Source organism: Lutra lutra, chromosome 4, assembly GCF_902655055.1.
Source record: "Lutra lutra chromosome 4, mLutLut1.2, whole genome shotgun sequence".
NCBI lineage: Eukaryota > Metazoa > Chordata > Mammalia > Carnivora > Mustelidae > Lutra > Lutra lutra.
The window spans coordinates 19,905,447-19,930,284 of NC_062281.1; the positions used below are offsets into that span (position 1 = coordinate 19,905,447).

At 42.9% G+C, this 24,838-nt stretch overlaps 1 protein-coding gene across 3 annotated transcripts in view; it reads right to left on the reverse strand.

Moving 5' to 3' along the window:
• Nucleotides 1-5,751: 5,751 nt before the first annotated feature.
• Nucleotides 5,752-24,838, reverse strand: part of COL14A1 (collagen type XIV alpha 1 chain) — a 217,839-nt gene continuing 198,752 nt past the window's right edge. For 2 of the 3 annotated variants that reach the window (XM_047727418.1, XM_047727417.1), the window contains exons 46-48: nt 9,940-10,017; nt 8,268-8,423; nt 5,752-6,635 (exon numbers count right to left, since the gene is read on the reverse strand). In XM_047727418.1, coding sequence (XP_047583374.1) covers nt 6,556-6,635; nt 8,268-8,423; nt 9,940-10,017 — 314 coding nt within the window. In that variant the 3' untranslated portion in view covers nt 5,752-6,555. Of the gene's footprint in view, nt 7,471-8,267; nt 8,424-9,939; nt 10,018-24,838 lie in introns of all 3 variants that reach the window. The other variant, XM_047727419.1, reaches the window with a different exon arrangement.

Sequence of the window (24,838 nt, forward strand, 5' to 3'; positions counted from 1 at the left end):
TAATTTTTCTTAGTGACAGAGTAATTCTAAAGAGTCAAGAAGAACCCAGACTTTGTAGCAAAGGAATTCTCTGAACTCTGAGCTTGTCCAGCACAAATGAACCTTTTACGTCAGTGTTTCCAACGCAACATCAAATCAGAATATGACATTATGATTTTTTTTTGAAGTAAATATTTTGGTTCACACCTTGGAAACCTCCACTCTGCATCTGAACAGCCCTTCTGTTGCGGACAGCCCAAGGAGATTAAGTCCTGCCCGGCTGTTGTAGTTTAAATTAGTCATCCCAAATCATCCCACCCTGTTTTGTCCTTCTTAAATCCCTGTTGTCTGCTCATGTTGTACTTACTCTGGAAAATGCAAAAAAACCTCAAAAGCAAATGTGCCATGCTGAAGTTATTCTTTTTCCTCAAGCTTCTATCTCATTTAGATATTACCCTTTGCTCCATCTCCCAAACTTAAGATCTGGAAGCCATTCTTACCTTCTGCCTGTGACCATCCCCCCTTATCCCATCAATCATGGAGTTCTGCTCACCAGACTTCCTCATCCGTTCTCAAAGCTGGCCCCTCCTCCTATTCCCATTTGCAGGGCTGTGGCGGGCAGGTTCCCATCTACGGCAACAGGCAGCATGAGATACACAGGGACATGAGCTATGGCGGCAACCAGATAAGAATCCCTTCTTTGCCTTTTTTTATGTATGTGTGTAACACTGGACATGTTACTTACCTTACACGATCCTTTGTAAGTAGGGAATACTTGGAGTCACTTGTGCAAATCAACTGAATATAAGGTACCTAGAACAGAAGCTAGCAAATGTTAAGTCTTCATTAAATGTCTTTTTCCTTCCTTGATCTTCCCTGAAACCAGTCTGTCACACACACTCTGTCAAAGTTTTGCCTCCAAAAAATAAGCACAACCAGATGGTTCATTTGCTTAGGTGCCTGCCCACTGCTTTCCTACTGCTGTCAGCCAGAAATCCGAACATATTAACCTGGGATAGATCTTCCACAATCTGATACAAATGAGCTTGCTCGCTTCCAGTTCCAGCAGGAGGCGAGGAAGCTCCTATGACTCTGTATTCATCTTTTCTTCTCCATTACCCCAATCCACGGCTGAACCCATGGCAGATACTAATTTCAAATCGGATGGATGGGTGGATGCACGCTTGTGTGCACAGAGAGAGGGAGGAGTACATGAGCCCATGAATGACTAGATTTACAGGAAGACATGGCTTATTTACCTCTTCCTCAGATTCTGAAATACTTACTAGATCTCAATTTGCAAGTCCCTATAGAAGATGACCATTTGTTCCTAGACATTATTCCTGTCTCCCAGATGTTGTCGCTAATATAGAGAGAAAACTCCTCTTCCTGCAGCTAGGTTTTAAATGAAACTGTGCCAGGACGAAATGATCCTACAGACATTTACTGAGCAGCTGCAAATGCTAAGCATCTGCAACTGTAGGCAGTTGAAGACCTCCTAGAGAACGCACACAAATAATATGGGGGCACAGAGGTTAAAGAACTAACTAGAAAAGGGGACTGTGATGTCATGGTTGTCAAGGTTGTCCAGATGGTCATGGTGGGTTTCAGGGAAGCTTCATATTGGAAGAGGAACCTGGGTGAGTTTTGGAGGTTGAGTATAAATATAAGTACGTCATTTAAACTGAGGTGGGGCAGGAAATGGGCTTTCCAAGTCGGGGAAAAATAGGCAAGGAGTCAAAGAGAAACAAGAGAGAACATGCACCAGGAGTTTTGCAACTAGTTCATTGTGGCTGTAGTTTGGAGACTACTTGGCTGAAAGATATATTTCAAAAGAGAATAGGAAAAAGACAGGTTGAAGAGTCTGTATAAACAAAAATGAAAGAGGGGGAGAAGGATGGGGAAAAAAATCTCCAGGGGATCTCGTTCATTCCTGTGGCCTTTAAATGCTACCTACATGTACATGACCCTGAAGTATATGTCTCTGACCCAGATGACTCTCTGAAGCTCCAAATCACCTATTTAGCACTTAACTCTCAGTTTCTCTGCTAAACTGAACTATCCCATTTCCCTGCCCCAAATCTGTGATTCTCGGGGGGCTAGAGGTCTCCATCTCCCAGTCACCTATGCCAGACACCTGGGTTATCCTAGTCACATCTCTCCCCCTCGTCTCCATTTCTAACAAGTCCTGTCAATTCCACCACCTTGGTTCAGTCCTCCACAGGCTTTCCTCTGACCATGACAATGGTGTGACTCATGTTGCCTCATCTACTGTGATCTCCTCCAACCAACGCATTGTCCACTGTGCAACCAGAATGATGTCAAAATAGTGTTTCTCAAATTGTCTCACTGAGGTGCTTGGTTAAAAAAAAAAATGCAGAGTTTCTAACCCAGACTACTGAAGCACAGTCTTTGGGGATTCCTCAGGGCCCAGGAACCTATCTCCCAGGCCCCATCTCCATCCCTTTTTGCCATTAAAGTGTAAGAATTACCAATATGTGGAGGCAGAGTAGCCTAGAGATTAAGAGGGGATACTTTGAGTCAGAATGTCTACATTTGATTTTCTAGCTGTGCGTTCTCAGGTAGGTAACTTAACTTTTCTGTGCTGCTGTCTCTTCACCAGGACAATCAAGACAAAAATGAACTAGCTCTTTGGTTGCAGTGATGATCAAATGATTAAAACCTAAGGAGTAGCTTTTGCTGCTTCTCACCAATATTTCTGGTTCTTGTCTGCTTCCTGGCATGTGGGAAAATTATACTTCACCCCGATGAAGTTCACTGAGTTCATGTGATTTACATAGACCAATAAAATGTGACTGGAAGTCACGTGTGTCACTTTGGAGGAAGTTGGGGGGATGATTCTCCATGACCTCTCTTCTCTTCTTTCGGCAATCATGGAGGTACATGTTGATATGGAAGTAGCAAAGAAATTGTTGTTACCGCAGCAGAGTAGAACCCAATCTCACTGGTTCGACTTTAAAGCCCTTGGAGTAGGCCCGGCCTAGAGTAACTGCTCAATGGCAGCTTCAAAAGAGAAGTTCAGCAACATGGCTCTTCCAGGTCCTAATGTCTCAAGAGCTTAACACAATATGCATCTATTTCTTGGTTACAGAAGAGAGCAGGGAAACCGTCCTCCATGTCCTGGCTCGTCCTTGTTCCACACTGCTTCTGTCCGAGACAAGATAAGGCTGGAGACCAAAGTCTCCAAGCCTTAGGCCAAGGTAGGCAGTGCGCCAGTTAGTGATTGAGATTTGAAGTTCCATGAGAAACATTGATGGGTTTCAACAGACAACTGACGTGATCAGGTGTACGTTTTAAGTTAGTGACGGCCTCAAATCTAAATCGCTAACTGGCCCGTTGCCTACATTACTCTGGTGTCAGCCTTATCTTGTTCACTATCCTGCCACATTACCCTTTTAGCTCATTGAACTCGAAAGCACCTTTCTGATAAAGGGCCTTTGTATGGGATGAGATCTTGGCTTGGACTCTCCTCCTAAGCCTTTTCTTAGCTTCATGTCTCTGCTTAAACATCAGCCCCTCACAGAGGCTGTCTCTGTCCCCCCAGATGGAAGCAGATGTGCCCTTATCTCTTCTTCATATTCCATTCTCAGCACTTTTCCTGTGTCTTTCCTACTATCTGACGTAGTTTGAGATTCATTTTGCTTCTTGATTCACTCATTTCCCATCTTTCTCTAGCACTAGAAAGGAAGCTCCATGAGGACAAACCCACATTTCTCTTTTATCCTGAGAACAAAAACAGCTCCTAGTACACAGCAAGATTAGTTAGGAGAGGATGGAGGGGGCAGAGGAGGTAGGAACGAAAGGGGGAGTGTTGTCCTGAAATTAAATTGAGGTTTTCCTGAATACAAGATACTACCCTAAAAGGGCTATTTCTCAAGTCATTGAGAAAGTGATGAGAATTCTGAAAAGTAATGTTTTTCTTTATATGAGATGTTTTCTTACTTTCAGAAAGAGGATAAACTATAAATTAAGATATAAGTATATTCCTGCCAAAATAGGTAAGGCAATAAAAATGCAATTCAAAATTAGCTTTTCACAAGGCAATTTATTGTAACCACCAAAGTCCTGAATCTGAGTAACACCTTTTATTTTGAACATTTCACTCAATAGAAATCTGAAATACTGGGTCCAAGGGATGACACATTCCAAACGAATGGAACCTTCCTCTAGCTAAAATAAACAGATTTAGACCATCCAGTAAAATCAAAGCCAAGTGTATCTGCACAACTCAAGAATGATACCAATGGATTAGAACCTCTGCTGGTTTATACTTCACCATTTATTACAGACTTTGAGAGTCCTCTCCGTGGCACGATATGAGACTAGGCATTTCCAAGAGCCAAGAACACAGAATAGTCTCTCTACTCACCTGTTAAAAGATTAAGAAGTCTAACACAAAGGTATGAAGTGACTAATGACATAACCTAGTCTTTTACAGAGGAGTTCTCTTAAGTGATTCTGGCTCTAGTCATCCTGATCAACCTTGTGCAAGCTTTCTGTCTCATCAGTCCTTCTTTCTACATGTGGAATGATTTGCCATAACTAAAATGGAACAGCTGTTGGTTATCTGCTCACAGTCTTCTTTCATTTCCTGCAAAGGCACCAAAAAACTCTTTGCCTGAATCCCCAAAGGCACATAAGTAGAACTGACTGTTTGAATCCTTTGGCTGGAAAGGTTTTAAATCAGATCTGTTTAGTGAAGGAAACCAAAGAAGGTCAGAAGACCTTACTGATCCAGGAAGAATCCAACTTTTGGTTATAAGTCACCCCATTTCTACTCTTTAAAATTATCTGTTCCTAGGGATATGCTCCAGGAAAAGGAGCATACACTAAGTTTACGACTCTCTTCCATCTTATTTTCAACAAGCAAATAATAGAACCGAAATTTTTCTCAAGTATCTAGATTTTTCCTCCTTTGTGAGCAAAGGATATATTATAGTTCAGGTGTTAGAGTGTGTTGGGTTCAAACTCATTTCCTTTCTTCCTTTCTAGAGTTTTTCAGACTCTTCGTAATACTACAAAAAAGATGGCTCTTCAGTCAACTGTTGGTAAGTTATTGGAGAACATTTATTTAGCACCAGTCTTGCATTTTCTTGTGGGTTATATATGAGTCATAAAATTCTACCAGTCTTGGGGTGCCTGGGTGGCTCAGTCAGTAAAGATACTGCCTTTGGCTGCAGTCATGATCCTGGGGTCCCGAGATCGAGTCCCACTTTGGGCTCCCCGCTCGGTGGGGAGTCTACTTCTCCCTCTCCCTTTGCCCCTCCCCTCTTTCTCTCTCTCTCTCTCAAATAAATAAAATAAAATCTTAAAAAAAAATCTACCACTCTCTTTGGCCCAAATCAACCGCTTCTTCTGTTATACTTCTTACTACACTCAGAATGAATGAGTGAATGAATGAATGAATGAATGAATGAAAATTTGAATACCCGTCTAAAGGAAGCCAACTGTTGTTTTTCTGGTTAAAACTCAGCTAAGACTGGGGTGCATGGATGGCTCACATGGTTAAGTGTCTGCCTCTGACTCAGGTGATGATCTCCAGGTCCTGGGATGGAGCCTCATGTTAGGCCTCCAGCTCAGCGGGGGTCTCTTCTCCCTCTCCCTCTCTCTCTGCCTTTCCCTGTGTTTGTGCTCTCTCTGTCTCTGTCTCTCAAGTGAATAAATAAAAAAAATCTTTTAAAAAATAAAATGAAACTCAGCTAAGACTATAGAAGTTTAGGGTGACATTAATGCAGTAAAAAGAATCCACAATGTTGTTTTAAATTTTTATTTGCTTATAAAAGAGAATGGAAATGGGTTTGCAAAAAAACGTATCTGCAGGTACAAAGTAATCCACGTAGATAAAGAGGGCAAGCCTTGGAATACCGCTGGATGAGTCGTTCATCAAGATTGGATCTCTTTGCATCAGAACTGGTGGAAAGTCACTATTTTACATGTAAAGCCACTGAAAATACTAAATCTATTTTTAAAATCACCAAACTCAGAAAGGCTGTATTCTGATACATATTCTTAGACACCAGTGAAACGAGGTACCAAGTGATCTCAGAGCTGGATAGATCAGTTAATCAAGAGGTAGTTTCTCCAATAATATCCATTTTTCTTTTCAGAAAGGCCACAGGAGATAGGGATAAATGGCATAATCTTTGGATCTCTTTAAATTCTTATTCTGCTAGGGCCCCATTTCGTTTGAATACAATCATAGCTGTCTTGATGCATTTTAGGACTTGAGATCATCTAACACAGAAAAGATTCCAGAGTTCAACTTTTTTTTTTTTTTGCCAATTTTCCTTTGAGCACTATTCTCTGGAAAAACAAATAATCTGGCATGCCATTAAAATAACAAGGAGAAATAAATCCTGTGGTGTCATAGATGAAGGGGATTTTTAAAAATATAATTTTTTTTGCTAATAATACCAATATTAACAATGTCCAAGGAAATTTACGCTGGTGAGACAAGCCCCCCAAAGGTAGCGTACAAACCACATAACAACATTCTTCTTGAATAAGTTTCTCTAAGAGTTCTTGAGGTTGGTCTCCAAATTTGTCCTAGGGCGATCAGATGCCTGAGCCCCACAGTTCCATGGCTTCTAGCTCGTCTTGGACAGGAGTGAATTCCGGTTGATCAGGATGGGGAGCTAGAGAGGAAAAGTGGGGTGGGGACTTGATGGGACCCAGGAACCATAAATTGATATTCTTCCCTCACATGGGTCCATAAGAGACACAGATTTGGTCAATAAATGAGAGAGAAAGCCTGCTTAGGTGGAAAGCACGAGCTCCCGTTACCCACCATGCCGCTTGTGCTTTCCCCTGTGAGGTTTCAGATGGTTAGCAAAGGAAGGGACAGACCCGCTACAGCAACGGTTAGAAAACTAGAATCACGGCCAACTGCTTAAATATAGTATGTGTTTTATTTACAAAAGGAACCCTGAATCTCAGCAGAATTATAACAGAAAAATAAATTTTTAAAACTGATCTCGTGTTAGAAACCCATCACCAAGGGGACAGTTGGGAAGAGAGGGCATTAGAGGAGGAGGGAGAGAAGGGTGGTGGGGGAGGAACGTGCCCGTCAATCTTGTGTGGGGACAGGAAAGAGGAGAAGGCACATTTAAACAGTTACTACACACAGAAAAGTTGGGGATAATTTCTTGGTACACAGTCATAGACCGACATCCAGAAAGATCCAGAAGGATACAGAGCTGTCAGTTCCTATTACGATGGACACTTGTGATTTGGTTAAGTTTCAGTATTATCAGTGTATGTGTCGGGAGCAGGGAGGGCAAGAGACGTGGCAGTGAGCAGGTAGGGAAGCAGGTGAGGCAGGGAAGCGGAGTGCCCATGGTTAGGGGCAGGGGCTGGGGGGTGGTGGTGGTCAACAGGACAGTTCTGGATCCGTAGCCAATTGCCCAGGCCCATGGAGTCAGAGTGGAAGAGCTCCCCCTCAGTGCTGGTAATCATTGTAAGGGATCAGATCTTAATAAGGGACAGGGAGATTTGAGAGAACAGGGAGGGAAGAGATGAACAGAGAAAAACACATCAGCAAAACTCTTGACCAGTTCCTCTGGAAAATAAGGTTAAATTTCTCCTAACGCAGAACACTTAAATTTTTTTGACTAAGAAGTTTATTGCCCCAAAGCGGTCTCTGAACATCTCTCTTGATGCTTCCAAGAGTGACTATGTCAGAAAATGTCCCATTGCACAACTCGCCAACATGCAGGCTGCAGATGTTTTTAGGAAGCATTATCTTTCACAATCTCAGGCCAGGAGTTAGTAATGTGGCAGGGACAGGCATGGTCACTCTTGTTTCTTCTTAACATTACCTTCGGTCACCAAAAATTGTGGGTATGTGGTGGGCAGAATGTCACCCAAAAGAATCTGAGGGGCCCTCCACATTAGGGAGAAGTCCCAGGTTCAAGGCTTTTCCAAAGCATGAGTGGAATAGGACCGCACCATAGCACTAACCCAGAAAGTTCTAATATGTCCCCCAATGACCAAATATGAGGTCGGAGGTCAAGTTAGTGTGGACTGCCATTTGTAAACAAGGAAGATTTAATTGTGTTGTTATTTTCATTTTCCTCTTAAGGTTTTTGCAGGGATAGCCTCGATAGTAACGTGCACTTTTTAGAAGAGGTCTCTGGATAATTTAAGGTAGTGAAGCATTCAAGTTTGGCTTCCCTCCCATAACTGGTCTACTGTTCATTGCACTCTCATCATTATAGTTCTAATCATAGCGAAACAGTGCTCAAAGCCCACGAGGGGCTGGCACTTACCTCCTACCCCGTAGGCAGAACACGAAGAAGGGTCGCAGTATCCAGGCTGGCCAGAAGGACCCTGTGGTCCTGGCACCCCCAGGTGACCAGGTGGACCCCTGGGTCCAGGAGAGCCAGGGGGCCCAGGGCTTCCTGGCCGACTCTCCCCTGAAGGTCCTAAGAAGCACCCACAAAGGAAAACAGTTGGTCTTTGACCATCATAGGTACTTTTGAGACTACCAAGAAGGAAACAAACCCTTAAGAGAAGCCACCTCACACATCTTGACCTTTAGGATAAGATGTCTCTCTCTGCGCATTGAGTTTTTACTTCTTTTAATTGGATTTGCTGGACAAGCACACCCACGTGTGTATGCACACTCCAATGCACACACAAACACACTCGGTCTCAGCTTCATAATCGGTCCTGCTTTCTGGCCCCAGGTAATTGAATTACATTAGCCTGAGTGGGAAAGAAATTATCCCACAGGAGAAAAAAGCAAAGTCTGAAATCAGACATAAAATACTGATCCAAAATTTCTTTAGGCTACCTTATATCGACGGAGCACTTAGATTGAGTAAAAATAGGAGATTGAAATTTTTGTGATTTTAGGAAGTCTATCAGGCTGGGTGTTTTAATGCTTGCTTTTAGGTCTAGATTCCAATAGTGTTTGAAAAGGCATTCTTCAATGAAAAATGAGATTCTTCAACTCTAGTGGAGATGAACTCTTCAACTCTAGTTCTACTGAAAATAAGGAACAAGTGTCGCCTTATATTTGAAAAGCACTACAGCTCTAAGTAGGTTCAGTCCCATTCAGTCTACGCTCACCAACCATCCTTTCTGTGTAACACGTGATGCTAGATCAGTCCCTCACACCAGCTCTAATGGTAGGAGCACTTATGCTCAAAGTGACTCTTTTCCATTAGGAATCCCTCCTAGGAAAAGTACTTTCCAAAATCACTATTAGGATGGAAAGAAAAAAATTGATAAAGTATTCGATTTGATGTGGCTAAAACCAGATTAAAAATGTCCAACAGGACTGGAAACTTACTATTCTAATAACGAGGATGATAACCCAGAGATCATTATAAAAGCACACAGTAATATACACAAAACTCAAAACTGACATGAAACTCATCCAGTAAGACGGCCATGGTGGCAGAAACTTTGAGTGTTTCTCAAACATCCACATGTTCCTCTGTATTTGAAGCCTCCCATGTGGTTCAACGGAGACAGTGTGGCTGGTCCCAGCCAGTGAAATTGGCCTCACTGTGATGTAGGTCATTGTCCATTGAGGAAGGTGAAGGCCAAAGTGCCTCCTTTATCTTTCTCCTGGAGGCCTTTTGTTCTAACATGGGGGAAAGCCACCTTACCCAAATCAAACATCGGGGGACTATAAAATAAACCCTTATCGTGTCAATCTACTAAGTGTTTGGGATTGATTTGTTACTACAGCATAGCCTAGCATGGCCTAACTCATGAAGCCAATAGGGTCCCAGAATATGCTAGAAGCCTTTGAGGCTTCTGTACTGGGAGGATTGTCACTTAACAATTGGCTTTCCAATAAAATGAATGAGAAAAGCAGCCATTTCTGTCAGATATGAGATGTAACAAGGCCATTTTCTCATCATGTCATGTGAATATAAAATGTTAGGATTTTCATCTTGCGGTTTCCTGTTAGGTAGGAAGATTTACCTGCCGGTCCGGGGGGACCTCTTGGACCTTGGGTTCCGATGCCTGGATTTCCTTTTTCTCCCTTGATGCCAGTTAGACCTGTTCAAAAAAAAAAGGAAAGAAAAAAAAGAAAGTCTTTAAAAGAAAATCTAGGCAAAATCTTTAAAAAAAAAGACCTCTCTGATAACGATAATGATAGGAGTTGGTTTGGGGTTACGGTTCCCAGGGGACTTTTAAATTAAATTCTGACACTGTGAATTACGTACGACCACATAAGGAAGGCTAGATCTGTAGCCGAACACGCTGTTTGTATTTGCAATACTGTAAGTCTATCCACCTTCCTACCGAAGGGGTCTGGCCTGCCAGGATCTGGCCCGTGTCTTTACACGCACCAGGCCATTGGACGTATGCAGTTGGCGCTCCACGGTCACACAATAGAAATCACAAGTGAATGTGGCTAACATTTTCCTTTTGGTCTACCCTGTAATGTATCTGCAAAAGGCATGAATTATAATTAGGCAGCAAAGTTCTGAAGAGCGTGAGTTTCCATTAAAAACTTGGAAGCTTCGGGAAAGCCTGTGTTTGATTTGGCTGATTCAGCCTCATAAAAATCTAAACCTATTCGTGCTTCTTTTCCACTGAGCAGACTCCTTCTTCCAAATCATTTACAGTGCTATTAACAAACTATACGTTTTCATGGGCAAAAAAAGCCCCACAAAATAACAAGGAAACATACACTCCGCCACCTCATCATCCAAACCGCTATCACAAGACTGCCGGACAGGTGAGAACATGCTCTACTGTGGCCCACCCGTCCCAGAGAGAGTTGCATCAGCTGGGGTTTGGTGGGGGGGGGGGGGGTTACCCAGGCTCACAACACAGAAGGTCTCTGGTGCCTGTTTTTCATGTACAACAATGCTTTGAAGTAGCAGAATGGCAATGCATCTGCATGTGATTAGACTCGCAAAGAAATTATGTGTGAATTGGCAAAGCCTGGAAGGAAACATAAATAAATGACAATAACCAATTTGAGAAGCCCTCCCCCACCCCTGCCACGCCAGGGATTTAAAATGTTTAAAATTACAAGTAACTTCTCCCTCTTCCTAAAGGCGGTGTGTATTCACGCCAGACAAACAAAGAGACACAACAAAAAGGGACACTTTTCACATCTTGGTTTATAACTTCCAGAAAGAAAGGCGTTCATGTAATATGGACTTGGGAATAGTTGGAAAAATAAAATTAAAAAAGACTGGTGAGCAGCTGATACTTTTTGCTACATGGCACATAGAACGACTGTCTGTTGATATGAACGCTGGGGTCCGCTGTGTTCCTTGGGTCCACCTTTTGGGGTCAAGGTCTATGTGTCCCCTTTCAAAAAGTCCTCCTGGGCCACCTGGGTGGCTCAGCGGGTTGAGCCTCTGCCTTCGGCTCGGGTCATGATCTCAGGGTCCTGGGATCGAGCCCCACATTGGGCTCTCTGCTCAGCAGGGAGCCTGCTTCCCCCTCTCTCTCTGCCTGCCTCTCTGCCTACTTGTGACCTCTCTCTCTCTGTCAAATAAATAAATAAAATCTTAAAAAAAAATTAAAAAGTCCTCCTTCTTTGTTAGCGGTCCTCAGTGCTTCTCCACCCCCTGCTGAGCCTCCCCCACACCCATGCCTATTGTGTGGCCTAGGTGGTATTTTCTGAGCTCACAAGAGACCTGTATTTTAGGGAGAGAGCTGGGCGCTGAGCACTTGGCCTTCTCTTGTTTTAGGTCTGACTCTTGTCTTAGGAACCCAGAACCCAGAAGGAATTCTTATTCTCAAGAATAAAAATACAATTTCATCTGAGTTTAAAAAGCACCGAGCATACTCAGACCAATCAACGCGTAATACTCAATTGCTCACCAAGTTGTTCAGACAGAAAAGCACCCTGGGTACACCTACTGGCTATTACCCAATTAGCTACCAGTTTAGCTCTTAGTTTAGTGGCTAATTGGAATAAGCACTTTTCAGCCGGTAGGTGTCCTCTCAGTTGCCAATGTACTCCACCATACTTAGCCTCTTCTTCTGTTTGAATGAGAATCACTTTCCCCACAGGGAACCACTAATTTTTAAAGAGTTAGAACACAATGAAATACACAGATGACTAATGGCAGCCTGCTCGTGATTAAGCGTGTGGTGACTCAGAGGCCTCCCATGACCTTACGGTACTCAAGGATCAACATTCACAACATGGCTTCTGGATGATTCTCCAAAGTAGGAGATGCTGTCCATGAGGCTGAAGAGGACATGCAGGAAAGTGTTCTTAGAAATAACTCTCTGGTGAGAGTTTCTTGACTTAGGGCACCTGGGTGGCTCAGTGGGTTAGGCCTCTGCCTTCAGCTCAGGTCATGATCTCAGGGTCCTGGGATCGAGCCCCACATCGGACTCTCTGCTCAGTGGGGAGCCTGCTTCCCCCCTCTCTCTGCCTGCCTCTCTGCCTACTTGTGATCCCTCTCTCTGTCAAATAAATAAATATTTAAAAAAAAAAGAGTTTCTTGACTTATCCATTGCTTCTTCATTGAGAAAGCAAAAGATGGGGGAGATCGGGCAGTGGGGATTCTGGTTGTTTCAATTTTCTAGTTATGTAGAAAAAAATGAGTGGCATTTGATATTACCTGTACTACAAATCAAGGTAAGAGAGTAAGAGTCTCACAAAAATATCCCAGCCCCTCAAAATGTCTCGAGAAAATTCTAAGTATATAATTATACTAATAGGTAATTTTAGATTTCAGTATCCTTGAAATGAAGATCCATTCCAACTACAGGTAGGCTAATAGATTAATATCTGTCCATGTATTCACTTAGGTTCTGAGCTGAAGGAAACTTTGTGTCCATGACACCTGAGTTTGGTTGTAAATCTTTTTCTTAGAATGAAAAAATCATGTTAAAAATCAATAATTAAGGACCTAAGATGAGGGCTGAAATGAAAGGCCAGGCTTAGAGATCTCAGCTCTCTAAAAATAGATCTGCATATATTTTTGAGAAGCCTGTAAGCCATGGTTAAAAGGAAAGAAATTAGATCCCAAAATGTCCGCCCATCTGTGAGACGTCAGCAGGCCATGAATAGATCTGGGCATAGTCCTTCTTTACAGAAAATATGCCATCATCACCCATAATAAGGGCTTCTTTCATCAATCTCTTCGTGAGGGCTGAAGGTGGAGCCCTTCAGGGTTGAGATGGAGTCACCAGAGCCAAGTGCCAGTGTTCTCTCCACAAAGGCACCGGGACTCCTAAGTGCATAGGATCCCCTCCTTCTGGAACACCCGTTTCACATTGGATGTCTCCATAAATGCCTCTCCGTCTTCAAGACCCAGCCCAGTACTTCTTGCAACAGTTGGCATTCTTGTCCTCTACTCTGAGCAAGATTCAGGGTTGACGCTGAGTGGCCCTCTCCGGCTCCTGCTGACTACATGTCCAGGATCTGGTGCTCAGTTGTCTATTTCCTATTTCCTTAGGCCTGCTGGTCTCTGAATAGAGACATTTTACTCATTTCTCTGCCCTCTCACCACACCAAGCCCTCCACACTGGGGCCTCGTGCTGCTCCATTGAGCACAGTTAGTTTCTCAGCCCAGACATTTCGAGCAACTCCCAGGATTTATGCCCAGGCAGATACGCAAAGGCTGGGCAATGCTTTCATTGTCACTGCACCAAAAAGTCCCAGAAACAGCGAGACAGGGCTTTGGCTATGTTGTTATATTGTCTGTTACCTAGGAAATGCGGACAATGAATGGCAAGCACAGTCTGCTTTCCATTCAGAATATGTCTGAACGCCTACTGGAAGCAATGTACTAGATAGGTACCTAGCCACAAGGTGGCAGATTCATTGGACATAATTCACTAAATACTTCATGCAATTTCCAGAATCTGCTATTTCTACATTTTCGGCCTGTAGCATTAGTACCAGTGCGTGGGACTCCATGTTTTGGCTAAGGTCTCGGCTAAGGGGACAAAGATTGGAAAATACATGATTGTTCTCACACTTGATCTTGGCCAAAAGGCCGAGAAGCGATTATACATGATTGTTTTCAATGTAAACACATTTTGCAAACCATGGCCAACGGCTTTTCTTGTCGCCTTTTTAATAAAATAATGGCCCATCCACTTTGACAGGGTAATTCAGGACTCAGGGAAAGATAAAGCACTCTACATAGTTCAGGCAAAGAGAAGTTAATCCAGGGACTTGTTTACATGGTTTGTTTACATGGGTGATGGAGGACTGAGAAGCCAATTAAAAATGATGAGGCAACTTATAAATCAGCAAGAGCAAGAAGTCACTCTCATCTTTAAGAGTATGGGGCAATGGGAAGAAATGGTAGGACTGGAACCCAGAGCCTAGAACCTTCTGGTAGGATCTAGAAGCAGAGGGAGAGATTACCGGTTGAAGCAGGAGCCATGTAAGAGTTGTCTCCACAACCAGAATTGCAGGGGAGCCAGGTGTAGGGTGAGAGGAGAAATATCTTGACTTCTACCCTGTTTGAACCCTGTAATCATCCTTTTTTTTTTTTTTTTTAAGATTTTATTTATTTATTTGACAGAGAGAGGCAGTGAGAGAGGGAACACAAGCAGGCCGAGTGGGAGAGGGAGAAGCAGGCTCTCCGCTGAGCAAGGAACACGACGACCATGGGATTCGATCCGGGGACCCTGGGTTCATGACCTGAGCGGAAGGCAGATGCTTAAGAACTGAGCCACCGAGGTGTCCCTGGAACCCTCTACTCCTTTTTAAAGACTCCCATTGGCTGAATTTTTCTAGGAGCAGTGGGGGAAGGGAGCCTGGAGAGGCACTGATGCACTGCTAAAGGAGGGAGAAGGGCAGACTGAAAGCAAACTGCCTGGTCCAGTCCCAGTATCAGGTTCTGAGCATCAGAGCCAGAAGGACCCCTCCTGCCTGTAGTGAGTTACCTCGTGGCAGGGAAAGGGACAAATGGAGAGCCATGACGCAAGGGTGAGAAGAGCTACAACAACACATGAAAGCACAAAATCGAGGCGTCCGTGGGGAATCACAGGGGGCTTTCAGATACAGCTGACCCTTGAAGCCAAGTCTTGGAGAGCAGGCGTCAGCCACGCAAAGAAGGGCAGATGCAAGTGCACATACAGAGGCCGGTAGATGAAAGAGAACTGGGCGTGCCTGGGGGACTCCAAGCAGTTTGGCAGGACTCTGGCCGCAGCAGGTCGGGGAGTGGTAGAATAAGAAGCCAGTCTAGATGAGGTCCTGACACACGACCTCATGTGTGTGCCCTTCCCCCTCGTGTGCGCAGGACCCCTCCAATACCATCCACCTAATTTTTTGTTCGCAACTTCACCGTCTTTTTCTCAAAGAGGAGCTCCAAAGTGCTGAAGCCTCAGACCCCTTAAAACATGGATCTGGCCCTGCTGGGTGCTACCAAGCAATGCAATTAGTAAAGTGGACTGAGAAATCCGGCAGAGCTCAACTCTACCAATGAACACTGAGCTAGTCTCCCAGCAAAGCCAAAGGAAAACATGTCAAAGCATTAAGTAGGGCTGTCTGGTGGTCAAAGGAACCACTACCAGATCAAGATCAAGACAACAGGATATTTTGGACTTCAGGTTCTTCTATCAGTTAGAGATATGGTAATATTGGCCGGAGGCCCTCTGGTCTTTTGACCACACACATCTAAATTAGATACATTGATATCCAGGCAGTGAGAGAGGGGAAGAAAGTGCAGCAGGGAGAAGGGAGGTGAAAGGGGCAGCATGGGGGTTACAGAGGGAGAAGGGAGAAGAGAGAATGAAGGGGGCAATCCCATCAGTGCGCACCAACCCTGTGTAGCCGTCCGCAGGTTGGTCCCACCAGCGGGTGCGTGGCAAAAATGAACAGGGATTACATTTGGCGCCAGGAATCCTGGATTTTTGTCTCCACAGTTCTGCACACTGATGCTAGGATCTTATGGGCATAAGAGTAGCAGACCAAATGCCCATCGACCAGTTTCAGCTCCCAAGTTCTGACTGATCCTCCTTCAATGTCATTATATTATTTCCAGCATGGGCTGTTAGGAAAATTATTAACAACTGAAAGTTAATAGAAAAAATGAGCTAAATTCTGTGGCTTCAAAAATGAACATTTCAGGTTTGGCATGAATATTCAACCAGCTGATGATATTTAAATTAGAGCTAGGGCTTGTTTTCATTCCTTGCGGAAATGAAAAGTGATATGATGCTCTTGACTCTTGGAAAAGAAGAGAGCTGTGTCAGGGCCTTGGGATGAGGTCAGTGTCTGCAGAGTTTAAAACAAAAGGCATTAGGACCAGCAACCCTTCATAATGAGCATGAAGAAAGCACTATTAAGATAAATACATCTTGTATCCAGTTAAATCTAGAACCAATGAAAATTTTAAGAGTTAATGAATATATCTTTTCTATGTATGTTTTCCCCTCAGCTATACAAATGCATTTTGGCATACTTATTTATTGTACTTATTGCCTTAAATCCTTGTTAAAAAAATTTCACTGAAAATGGTTTACTATAGCCAATATAAACAGCTTTAGTTTTATCATCTAAATTAGTATATGTTATATTTCCATTTTACTTGTTTATGTTCAAGGCCAGAAATTTAGAAAACGGCTGGGTGCATTCCTATATTTAAAACAAAGTGTCTGTCTCTGCCTGTCTGCCTCTATCAATATTTACATATAGATATTGTATACATACACACACACACACACACACACACACACACACACACAGGCATTATAAGCAGGACCTCCCTTGATCTTTTGACCAGATATCTAAATTAGACACACTAAAATGTGAGCACTGAAATGTCCAACGTATTTGCTATTTTATATATATTTCCTACCCAGTCGAAAAATCTTTCCTATTTAAAAATCTCACCCCGTCTTACTGGCTGAATTTACACAATAATGACTTGAAGAAAACGTTGACATTGTCAAGTTGGCAGTAACTGTCTATTAACAGGATGTCTTGGCGCTGATGTCCTATAGCCACAAGGGCTTGTTTTTTTTTTTTTCATGGCTCTAGAGTGAAGGACAAATGGCAGCCAAAAAACTATCCAAGGAGTAATCAACACCATAAATCACTCATGATTCACGAAATGACTATTGCACTTCAGGTATTATGAAAAATAAAGGGAAAATCCACATTACGTTTGGTCTCCGGGGAACGTGCAGCCTTACTGCTGAGACAGGATTCACAGAGGTGAAATCATCATTAAAAGGCAAGTCAAGGGGCGCCTGGGTGGCTCAGTGGGTTAAGCCGCTGCCTTCGGCTCAGGTCATGATCTCAGGGTCCTGGGATCGAGTCCCGCATCGGGCTCTCTGCTCAGCAGGGAGCCTGCTTCCCTCTCTCTCTCTCTCTCTTTCTCTGCCTGTCTCTCCGTCTACTTGTGATCTCTCTTTCTGTCAAATAAATAAATAAAAAATCTTAAAAAAAAAAAAAAAAAGGCAAGTCAAGAAAGCACATTCTACCTGGGCGCTCAATGACCCGTTTTGCACACCGGTGATGGACCCCGTTCTTGTTCAGGCTTCTTGGTGGGGTAGGGGTTGGGGGGAAGCAGAGATGAAAGGCACAGCCCCATTCAAGGAACTCACAGTCCAGGGGGAAGACAAACAAGGACACCAGCAATGACAGTATAATGAGAAACTGCTGCGGTCGACGCATGTGCTCGGGGAGGGTTTACTCAGTCTGGTTCAGCTGGAGGGGAGCAGGGTAGCAACAACCAACACACGGGCCAAACCAACCGCGGGAGGAACGAGTGGTCTGGCAGCGGGGACTCCAGAGATGCGATCTGAAGGACGAATGAGCCAGAGGATGAAAGAGGATTCTAGGGAGTGGGAAGGGCAGGTGGAAACCCATGAACTGGGACAAGAACAGGGCACAGTGGGAATCTGCACTGGGGGGAGCAGCAAAGGAAAAGACACGCACGAAGAATGAGCAGTCGCCCCTCCTCATCGCTCTGCGCCAGACTTGATACATTCTCCTGCTTTGGGCCGCGTGTACTTCCTGACTGCGTGGAGTTGGGCGTGGCCACGACCACGTGACCTCCTTTGGCCAATGAGACGCTAGAGGCAACAACAGGCACAGAGGCTTGAAATAGGCAACTTGGGTTGCCCTGATTTGTTTCTGCCACCGCCGCGAGGATTACGTACTCTAGGAAACTATTAGCCCTTCTAGCCAGAGCCTCAGCAGAGCAGAACTACCCCTGTTTCCATAGATATGTGGTGGAAAAAAAAATAATATTTATCGTTGTATCCTACTGAGATGTTTGTGGTTTGTTATGCAGCGAAAGCTGACTAATACTGAGAGCACAGAGCAGTTCAATTTGGCTAGAGCAAAAAGTACATACTTGAAGTCAGGCGGAAAATATGAACCGGGACCATACGAAGATATCTTGCTGAGATGGCATTAACCTTGAGTGGTTATTTCTAGCACGATACCCTTTATCCCAGACAGGGGCTGAAATCCAGTGCAAGAATCTGATCAGATCTACTACACAGGCCCCCCAATTAAGGGTTTCAAAATATTTTAAGCTACAGAAACAATTATATTAGCTTTCATGGCAAGAAAAGAAGACAAAGCGGACTACAGCCCTTGCTGACATCTTGAACCAACCTCGTGGAAGACCCTGAGTCAGAAGCACCCAGCTAGACCACTCCTGAATCCCTGATCCAGAAAACCACGATCGTATAGGTTTTGTTGTTTTAAGTTGCTAAGTTGTAGGGTAACTCGTTATAGAGTAATGAATCATTAACGCATAGAGCTTCTCTTTGCAGCCATGTTGAATGCAAAGACTCAGTTTGTAACAGAGGGGGAAAAAACCCTTACAAAATAGAAGATGATACAACAAAGAAAAAGGAAAAGCATTCCTTTTCAATGCATTCGGGTTACTATACATTAGGAAAACACAATACATCAAACCTTCAGAGAAAATCTTTTTCCAATGCACATTCAAATTGGACTTTACCACCTAACGACTGGGTGAGAAAAGAGAAAGCTACCTTTACTTCTCTGGAGTTCATCTCTCAGGAGATGAGATGCAGGGAATAAGGAAAGAAACAAACAGGTCAGCAGATTTTTAACAGCAAGGAAAAGACTATGTCTCGTGCAAGCCAATGTCAAAGATAATACAACATCACAGGGAAGACCAGCCAATTATTACAAGAGCCCTGCCAACCCTCTATCTTTAATTAAGTTGATCTGTCCCATAAAGATAATTTTTCCAGGAATAAACCAGGATAAAAGAGACATTGAGAAGTTCCACAGATGCTTAGCATCTAGGCATTCCTGTCTGGCAACTGCTTTGCTTTTATTCTGCATTTGTGACCAAAGTTTTCAGCCAAATGTATCTTCAGTGCCAACAGCTCTTTTCAACCACAGAAGTACCAAATGCAAGAACCCAATTTCTCTCTCCCAGCTTCAAATTGACTTGAGACCCAGCCTTCTCAGCCTTGTTGATTCCCAGGTAAGGGGAATGAACCTTAGGGAGTTCAGAGTTAGCTTTTGGGTATATGCAACTTCTTGACTCTGACCGCCATTTCTGTGTCTCCAAAGGGGGTTATCACTGACTTCCAGCAGTCGGAGCATGGCTGATTCCTTTTCTACCTGTGTTTGCTCTGGTGGGATGGGAAGGGGGCTCAGTTGTGTTGCATATTCTCTTCCTTCTCACATCCCCTTTTTCTCATTTCCTGGAACAAAGTCCATCTTCTTCAAATTAACCACAGGACTTAGGACTGATACAAAAATTGATCCTTAAATCTTGTCTTTCTTTACATTCACTCCTTAGAAATTTGGTCTTCTGTGTCAGTGAAAACTCAAGGGGAATGATTTTCTAACTTCATAAAGTCATTCAAGGATTATATCCTCAGAGAACAATAAAAAATTAATCCAGGCAACAGAGTGGGGCAACTGTCCTTGCATCAAGATCTTAATAAAAAACATGAAATCTTCTTGTGATTAAAGATGACATTCCAATGCTGTTATTTTTTTTTAAGCCTCAATGCTAATATTGCATCCCAAATATTTGATCCCACAGAGTAGGGATAAAGTGCTAATGAATGTATAGAAAACAATGCATTCCAATAGAGAAAATCCTCGGAATGATACCTCCCAGTCATTTTCACTCAACTTTTTCTAGGCACTAGCATGCATAAAGACATCACTACTGTCTGTGGGTGGGGGGAGATAGTCAGTAGTATAAGGCTTCTCTGGAGAGAGCCCCAGTAGGAAAAAGAAATATACTGGAAAACCAAGAGATCTGTAATCAAGGAACAGATGTCTGAAAAAGTAGAAGATAATTTTAGTTATTTGCATAATGCTGATGATGTATTTGCTCTTATGATTTTCACTGTGAACACAACAGACACGAATGCAGAAAGACCCATTGTTGATAAAGCTCAGCTACATCAGCCTGAACTTGTAATGGCTGCATTCTCAGTAATTATTTAATATAAATACATTTTGACTTCTTCATTATGTTTCTAGTATAGTCATGCTGAGAATTTGCATACTGGAATAAACAGTTGAAGTAGAAATTACTTTAGCTTTACTTCTTTACATTACACTAGATGGCAGTCTAGTTGCTTTTTTTTAAAAATTATGTGTGAAGGCAGGTTGTATGTATTTTTTTTAATTATTTTTTTTAATTATGTGTGAAGGCAGGTTATATGTATTATCTATGAATTTCATTTCAGAACAGTAAAAGAGATGTAAATTATCTGTTGAAAAGGAGACAATATGTTGACTACTTTTGAGAATCATGGCTTTAGAGTTTCAAGCCCTTTCACACCTCAGGACCTTTGCATATGTTATTGCTATCTCTGCCTGAAATGTTCTCCTCTGACTCTCTTATTGATCTGCCAAACTCCTAATCTTTCAGGTCTCAGCTAAAACATCACTGACTTGCCAGTGTAAGTCAGAACCCCTTCTACATTTGCATGGCATCATGGATTTTTTTTTTTCATGGCACTTACAACTAATGTCACTAAAGGAAACTATTCATTTAGTTTTTGTTAGTGCATTTAATATCTGGGTCCATGCCAGGTACAGGAAACACAGGAAATGTATGTCCTTTTTACCACTATGTCATTAACACCCAGTACGATGCCTGATGTGTAGTAGATGCTCAGTAAGTGCTGGTTAGGTGAATGAATGAAGATACAGAAAGATTAAGTTTTATGATTAAGCAGTCAAGATTACACAGCTAGTAAGTGGCCAAGTTCAGATCCTGACTTCAGTAAGACTGATACTCCAAATGACATCCCATCCTGCTACTCAAGTAAGCAGCATTGCAAACAGTGAAATGAAATCAGTTTCTCTTCTGAAATATCACAAAGAAAACAAGATTGAATTGCCTTATTCCATGTTTCTCCTCTATTTCCCCTATTGTTAGATGTTATAATAGAAGTAGAATTCTGGAGGTACCCCGAGCTGCTGGATCCATGGTCAGCTTCCCTCCAGGTAGTTCCCCTACTTGGACTCTTCCATGGCCTGGGCACATGCTAAAATTCTAGAAAAACTTTCAGGTGCCAAAATGTATAATCACGGAAAATATTTTTACCACCTTCATATTTATCCAACAAATCATCTCAAAGTTGGTCGTTGGCCAGGTCAAGGATGTCCCAAGCCCCTCCCAAACCAGAACACAGTGTGCAGGGAGCTTGCCAATAGTACAACCACGTCCCACTGTGATATTCTGGTCAGTTCAGCCGTTGACTTGTTTGTGTGAACTGAGCCACGGATTGTGGTTAGTAGGAGCCATAAGGAAATGGGGTCCACTAGACCCTGCACGGTTCTGGCCTTTCCCATGGGAGTCCCCCACTACACTATGAATTCCAAGGTGGCAACAGGACAGAGGGGACAAGCACAGCTATTCTGGAATCACGCAGATGTGGACTTGAATTCTGGTCCCCTATGGTCCAGTGGGGTAAACTGAAAAACTAACTGAGCCTCAGTTTCCTCACTTAAAAATGGAGCTAGAGTCCCCTGGGTGGCTCGGTCATTTGAGCATCTGACTCTTGGTTTCTGCTCAGGTCATGATCTTGGGGTCCTGGGATCGAGTCCCACATAGGGCTCTGCTCTCAGTGGGGAGTCTGCTTGAGATTCTCCCTCCCTCTGCCTCTGTCCCTCCTCCTATGCTCAACCATGCTCTCTCTCTTTCTCTCAAATAAATAAATAAATAAAAACTTAAAGAAAATGAAGCTAGGGATTCCTGGGTGGCTCAGTGGGTTAAGCATCTGCCTTCAGCTCAGGTCATGATCCCAGGGTCCTGGGATAGAACCCTGTGCATCAGGCTCCCTGCTCAGTGGGGAGCCTGCTTTCCCCTCCCCTACTCCCCCTACTTGTACTCTGTCTCTCTCTCTCTCTAACAAATAAATAAATAAAATCTTTTAAAAAATTAGAAAAAATAATAAAAAATGGAGCTAATACTGACCTCTGACAGCATTTACTTTCTACACAACTTACTTCGCATTCACTCTCCCAATGTACATATTTAGTAATGTTCCACATTCCTTCCTTATCCAAACCATGTCTTCTAGTTTTTGTCCAAAGGAGAGAGTGTGTATATAGGACTGGACACAATATTGGCAGATACATTTAGTGCCTAATAAGTGAAAGCCATAAATAATAGTATTATCTCACATCCTGTCAACCCAAGAGACTTACATGAACCTTGCATTCAATAAATATTTACTGATTTATTGTACAAAATAAATCAGATATGAATTCCAGTAAATTATGGATGTATAATCTGATCATGAAAATCTTCAGTTGGATGGCTCCTGTGATCCAATATTTTTTGGAGAATGATGGAAACTGAAGGAGTTGCAGAAACACTGAAATCAGGAAACTGTCCCAGTTCTTTTCAAGTAAATAAAGAAATTCAGTTTGGCCAACTATAGACCAACCAACTGATTTTTGACTGGGTTAATAATATATGGTTCAAGACACCAGTGTGAAATATGAACATTTCAATCAACAGAATAAGAAAATAGGAGATTCATCATCCAGGAACAATTACACAAAGATCAGAATTGGAAACGGAGTTGTCTTCTGGGGTCTAGCCAGACTCACTCCAAGGCTGTGATCGCAGAGTGAGTTTAGGTCAGAAACGTCAGGACTCCGTTATTTCAGGTCGGGGTACCGAAGAGGAATGCTATAGCTTTTGTGAACTTGGGAAGCCAGGATATAGAGCCCTTACCTGAAGGCAATGCCGTATTTCGTGGGGACAGGCAACTGTAGCCCACGGGAGAAGAGCTTGTCTTTGCTGAGCATGAGCCACGTGATATAAGTGGCAAGAAAAAGCAGGTGAGAAATTGGGCTGCGTAACCTCTTGCTCATGCTTGTGCAGATGGAACCTCTTTACTTCTGGGTGGTCATAATCAGACACGTCCAAGTTGGAGTTCAAGCCTTAGATGAACAACGTGAACCGCGGGAGTCCTTCAGTTCCTTACGTTCTAAGGATTCTGTAATATCGCGATCCATGTGAGAACATGGCGAAACGGCTATTCCCCACAAACTTATGAAAGATACTTTAAGAGGCGCCTGGGTGGCTCAGTGGGTTAAAGCCTCTGCCTTCAGCTCAGGTCATGATCCCAGGATCCTGGGATCGAGCCCCGCATCGGGCTCTCTGTTCCGCAGGGAGCCTGCTTCCTCCTCCTCTCTCTCTCTCTCTCTCTGCCTGCCTCTCTGCCTACTTGTGATCTCTGTCTGTCAAATAAATAAATAATATCTTTAAAAAAATACTTTAAGTTAAAGGAGACAAAGGGTAAATGAGAAGGAGGTAGCTAGTCAGATGTAGGCAGAATGCAGTCTTTGGCTGGGTGAGAAGGAAAGTCGAGAACAGTCTTTATGTCACATTGCTGATAGGGGGCAAGTATTTGTAATTCTTTTTCTTTTTTTTTAAAATATTTTATTTATTTATTTGACAGAGAGAGAGAGAGAGATCACAAGTAGGCAGAGAGGCAGGCTGAGAGCGAGGGGGAAGCAGGCTCCCTGCTGAGCAGAGAGCTCGATGCAGGGCTCGATCCCAGGACCCTGGGATCACGACCTGAGCCAAAAGCAGAGGCTTAACCCACTGAGCCGCCCAGGCGCCCCTGTAATTCCTTTTCTATTCCCCAAAATGCATATTCTTTGGCTAGTTCAATGATAATGCTTGAGTTAATCAATAGTGTGCTTGAACCAAGGTCATAAAATAAAAGGTTGCCCCTCAGCCTTTTGAACAGAGGCAAACAGGAAACCGTAGTAAGGATGAGTAGTATTGCTTTTTGCCTCGGTTTGACAAGTTTGCGTGCATAATACGGCATCACGATGCAAAATATATTTCTTACTGTACATCCTGTATATGTATTTTTCAAAAAACTTCTGAAAAATTAGGGGCGTCTGGCTGGCTCAGTCACTGAAGCATGCAACCCTTGATCTCAGGGTCATGAGTTCAAGCCCCACGGAGCAGAGAGCTTACTTTAAAAATTTTTGAAAAATTCTAATAGGAAAATCAGATGGAGCCCTTCTAATGAAAAATTAGCCAAGTCAATGGAGTGGTGCATTTCTTATCAGTAGACTTACATGAGACACATGGGAAGAAGAAAGTGAGGTTTACTTACACGCTGGGCCAGAGTACTCAACACTACATTTCTTTTTGCCTTGCTTTTGTAGTTTAGCATTTGTCTAAATACACTGCTGAGTAATAATACTTATTTTTACTTATTTATTTTATATATATTTATAAAATAAATAAATAAATAATACAAAATAAATGCTTATTTATTTTATAGTTTAAATATAAAATAAAATATATTTTATATTTATATAATATAGTGTCCTTTCAAAATTATATTACATAGAGCAGTGTGATAATCCTATTTTATATAACAACAACAACGACCCCACGATCTCTGGCTTTTATTTCTAGTCCTGATGTTGGCT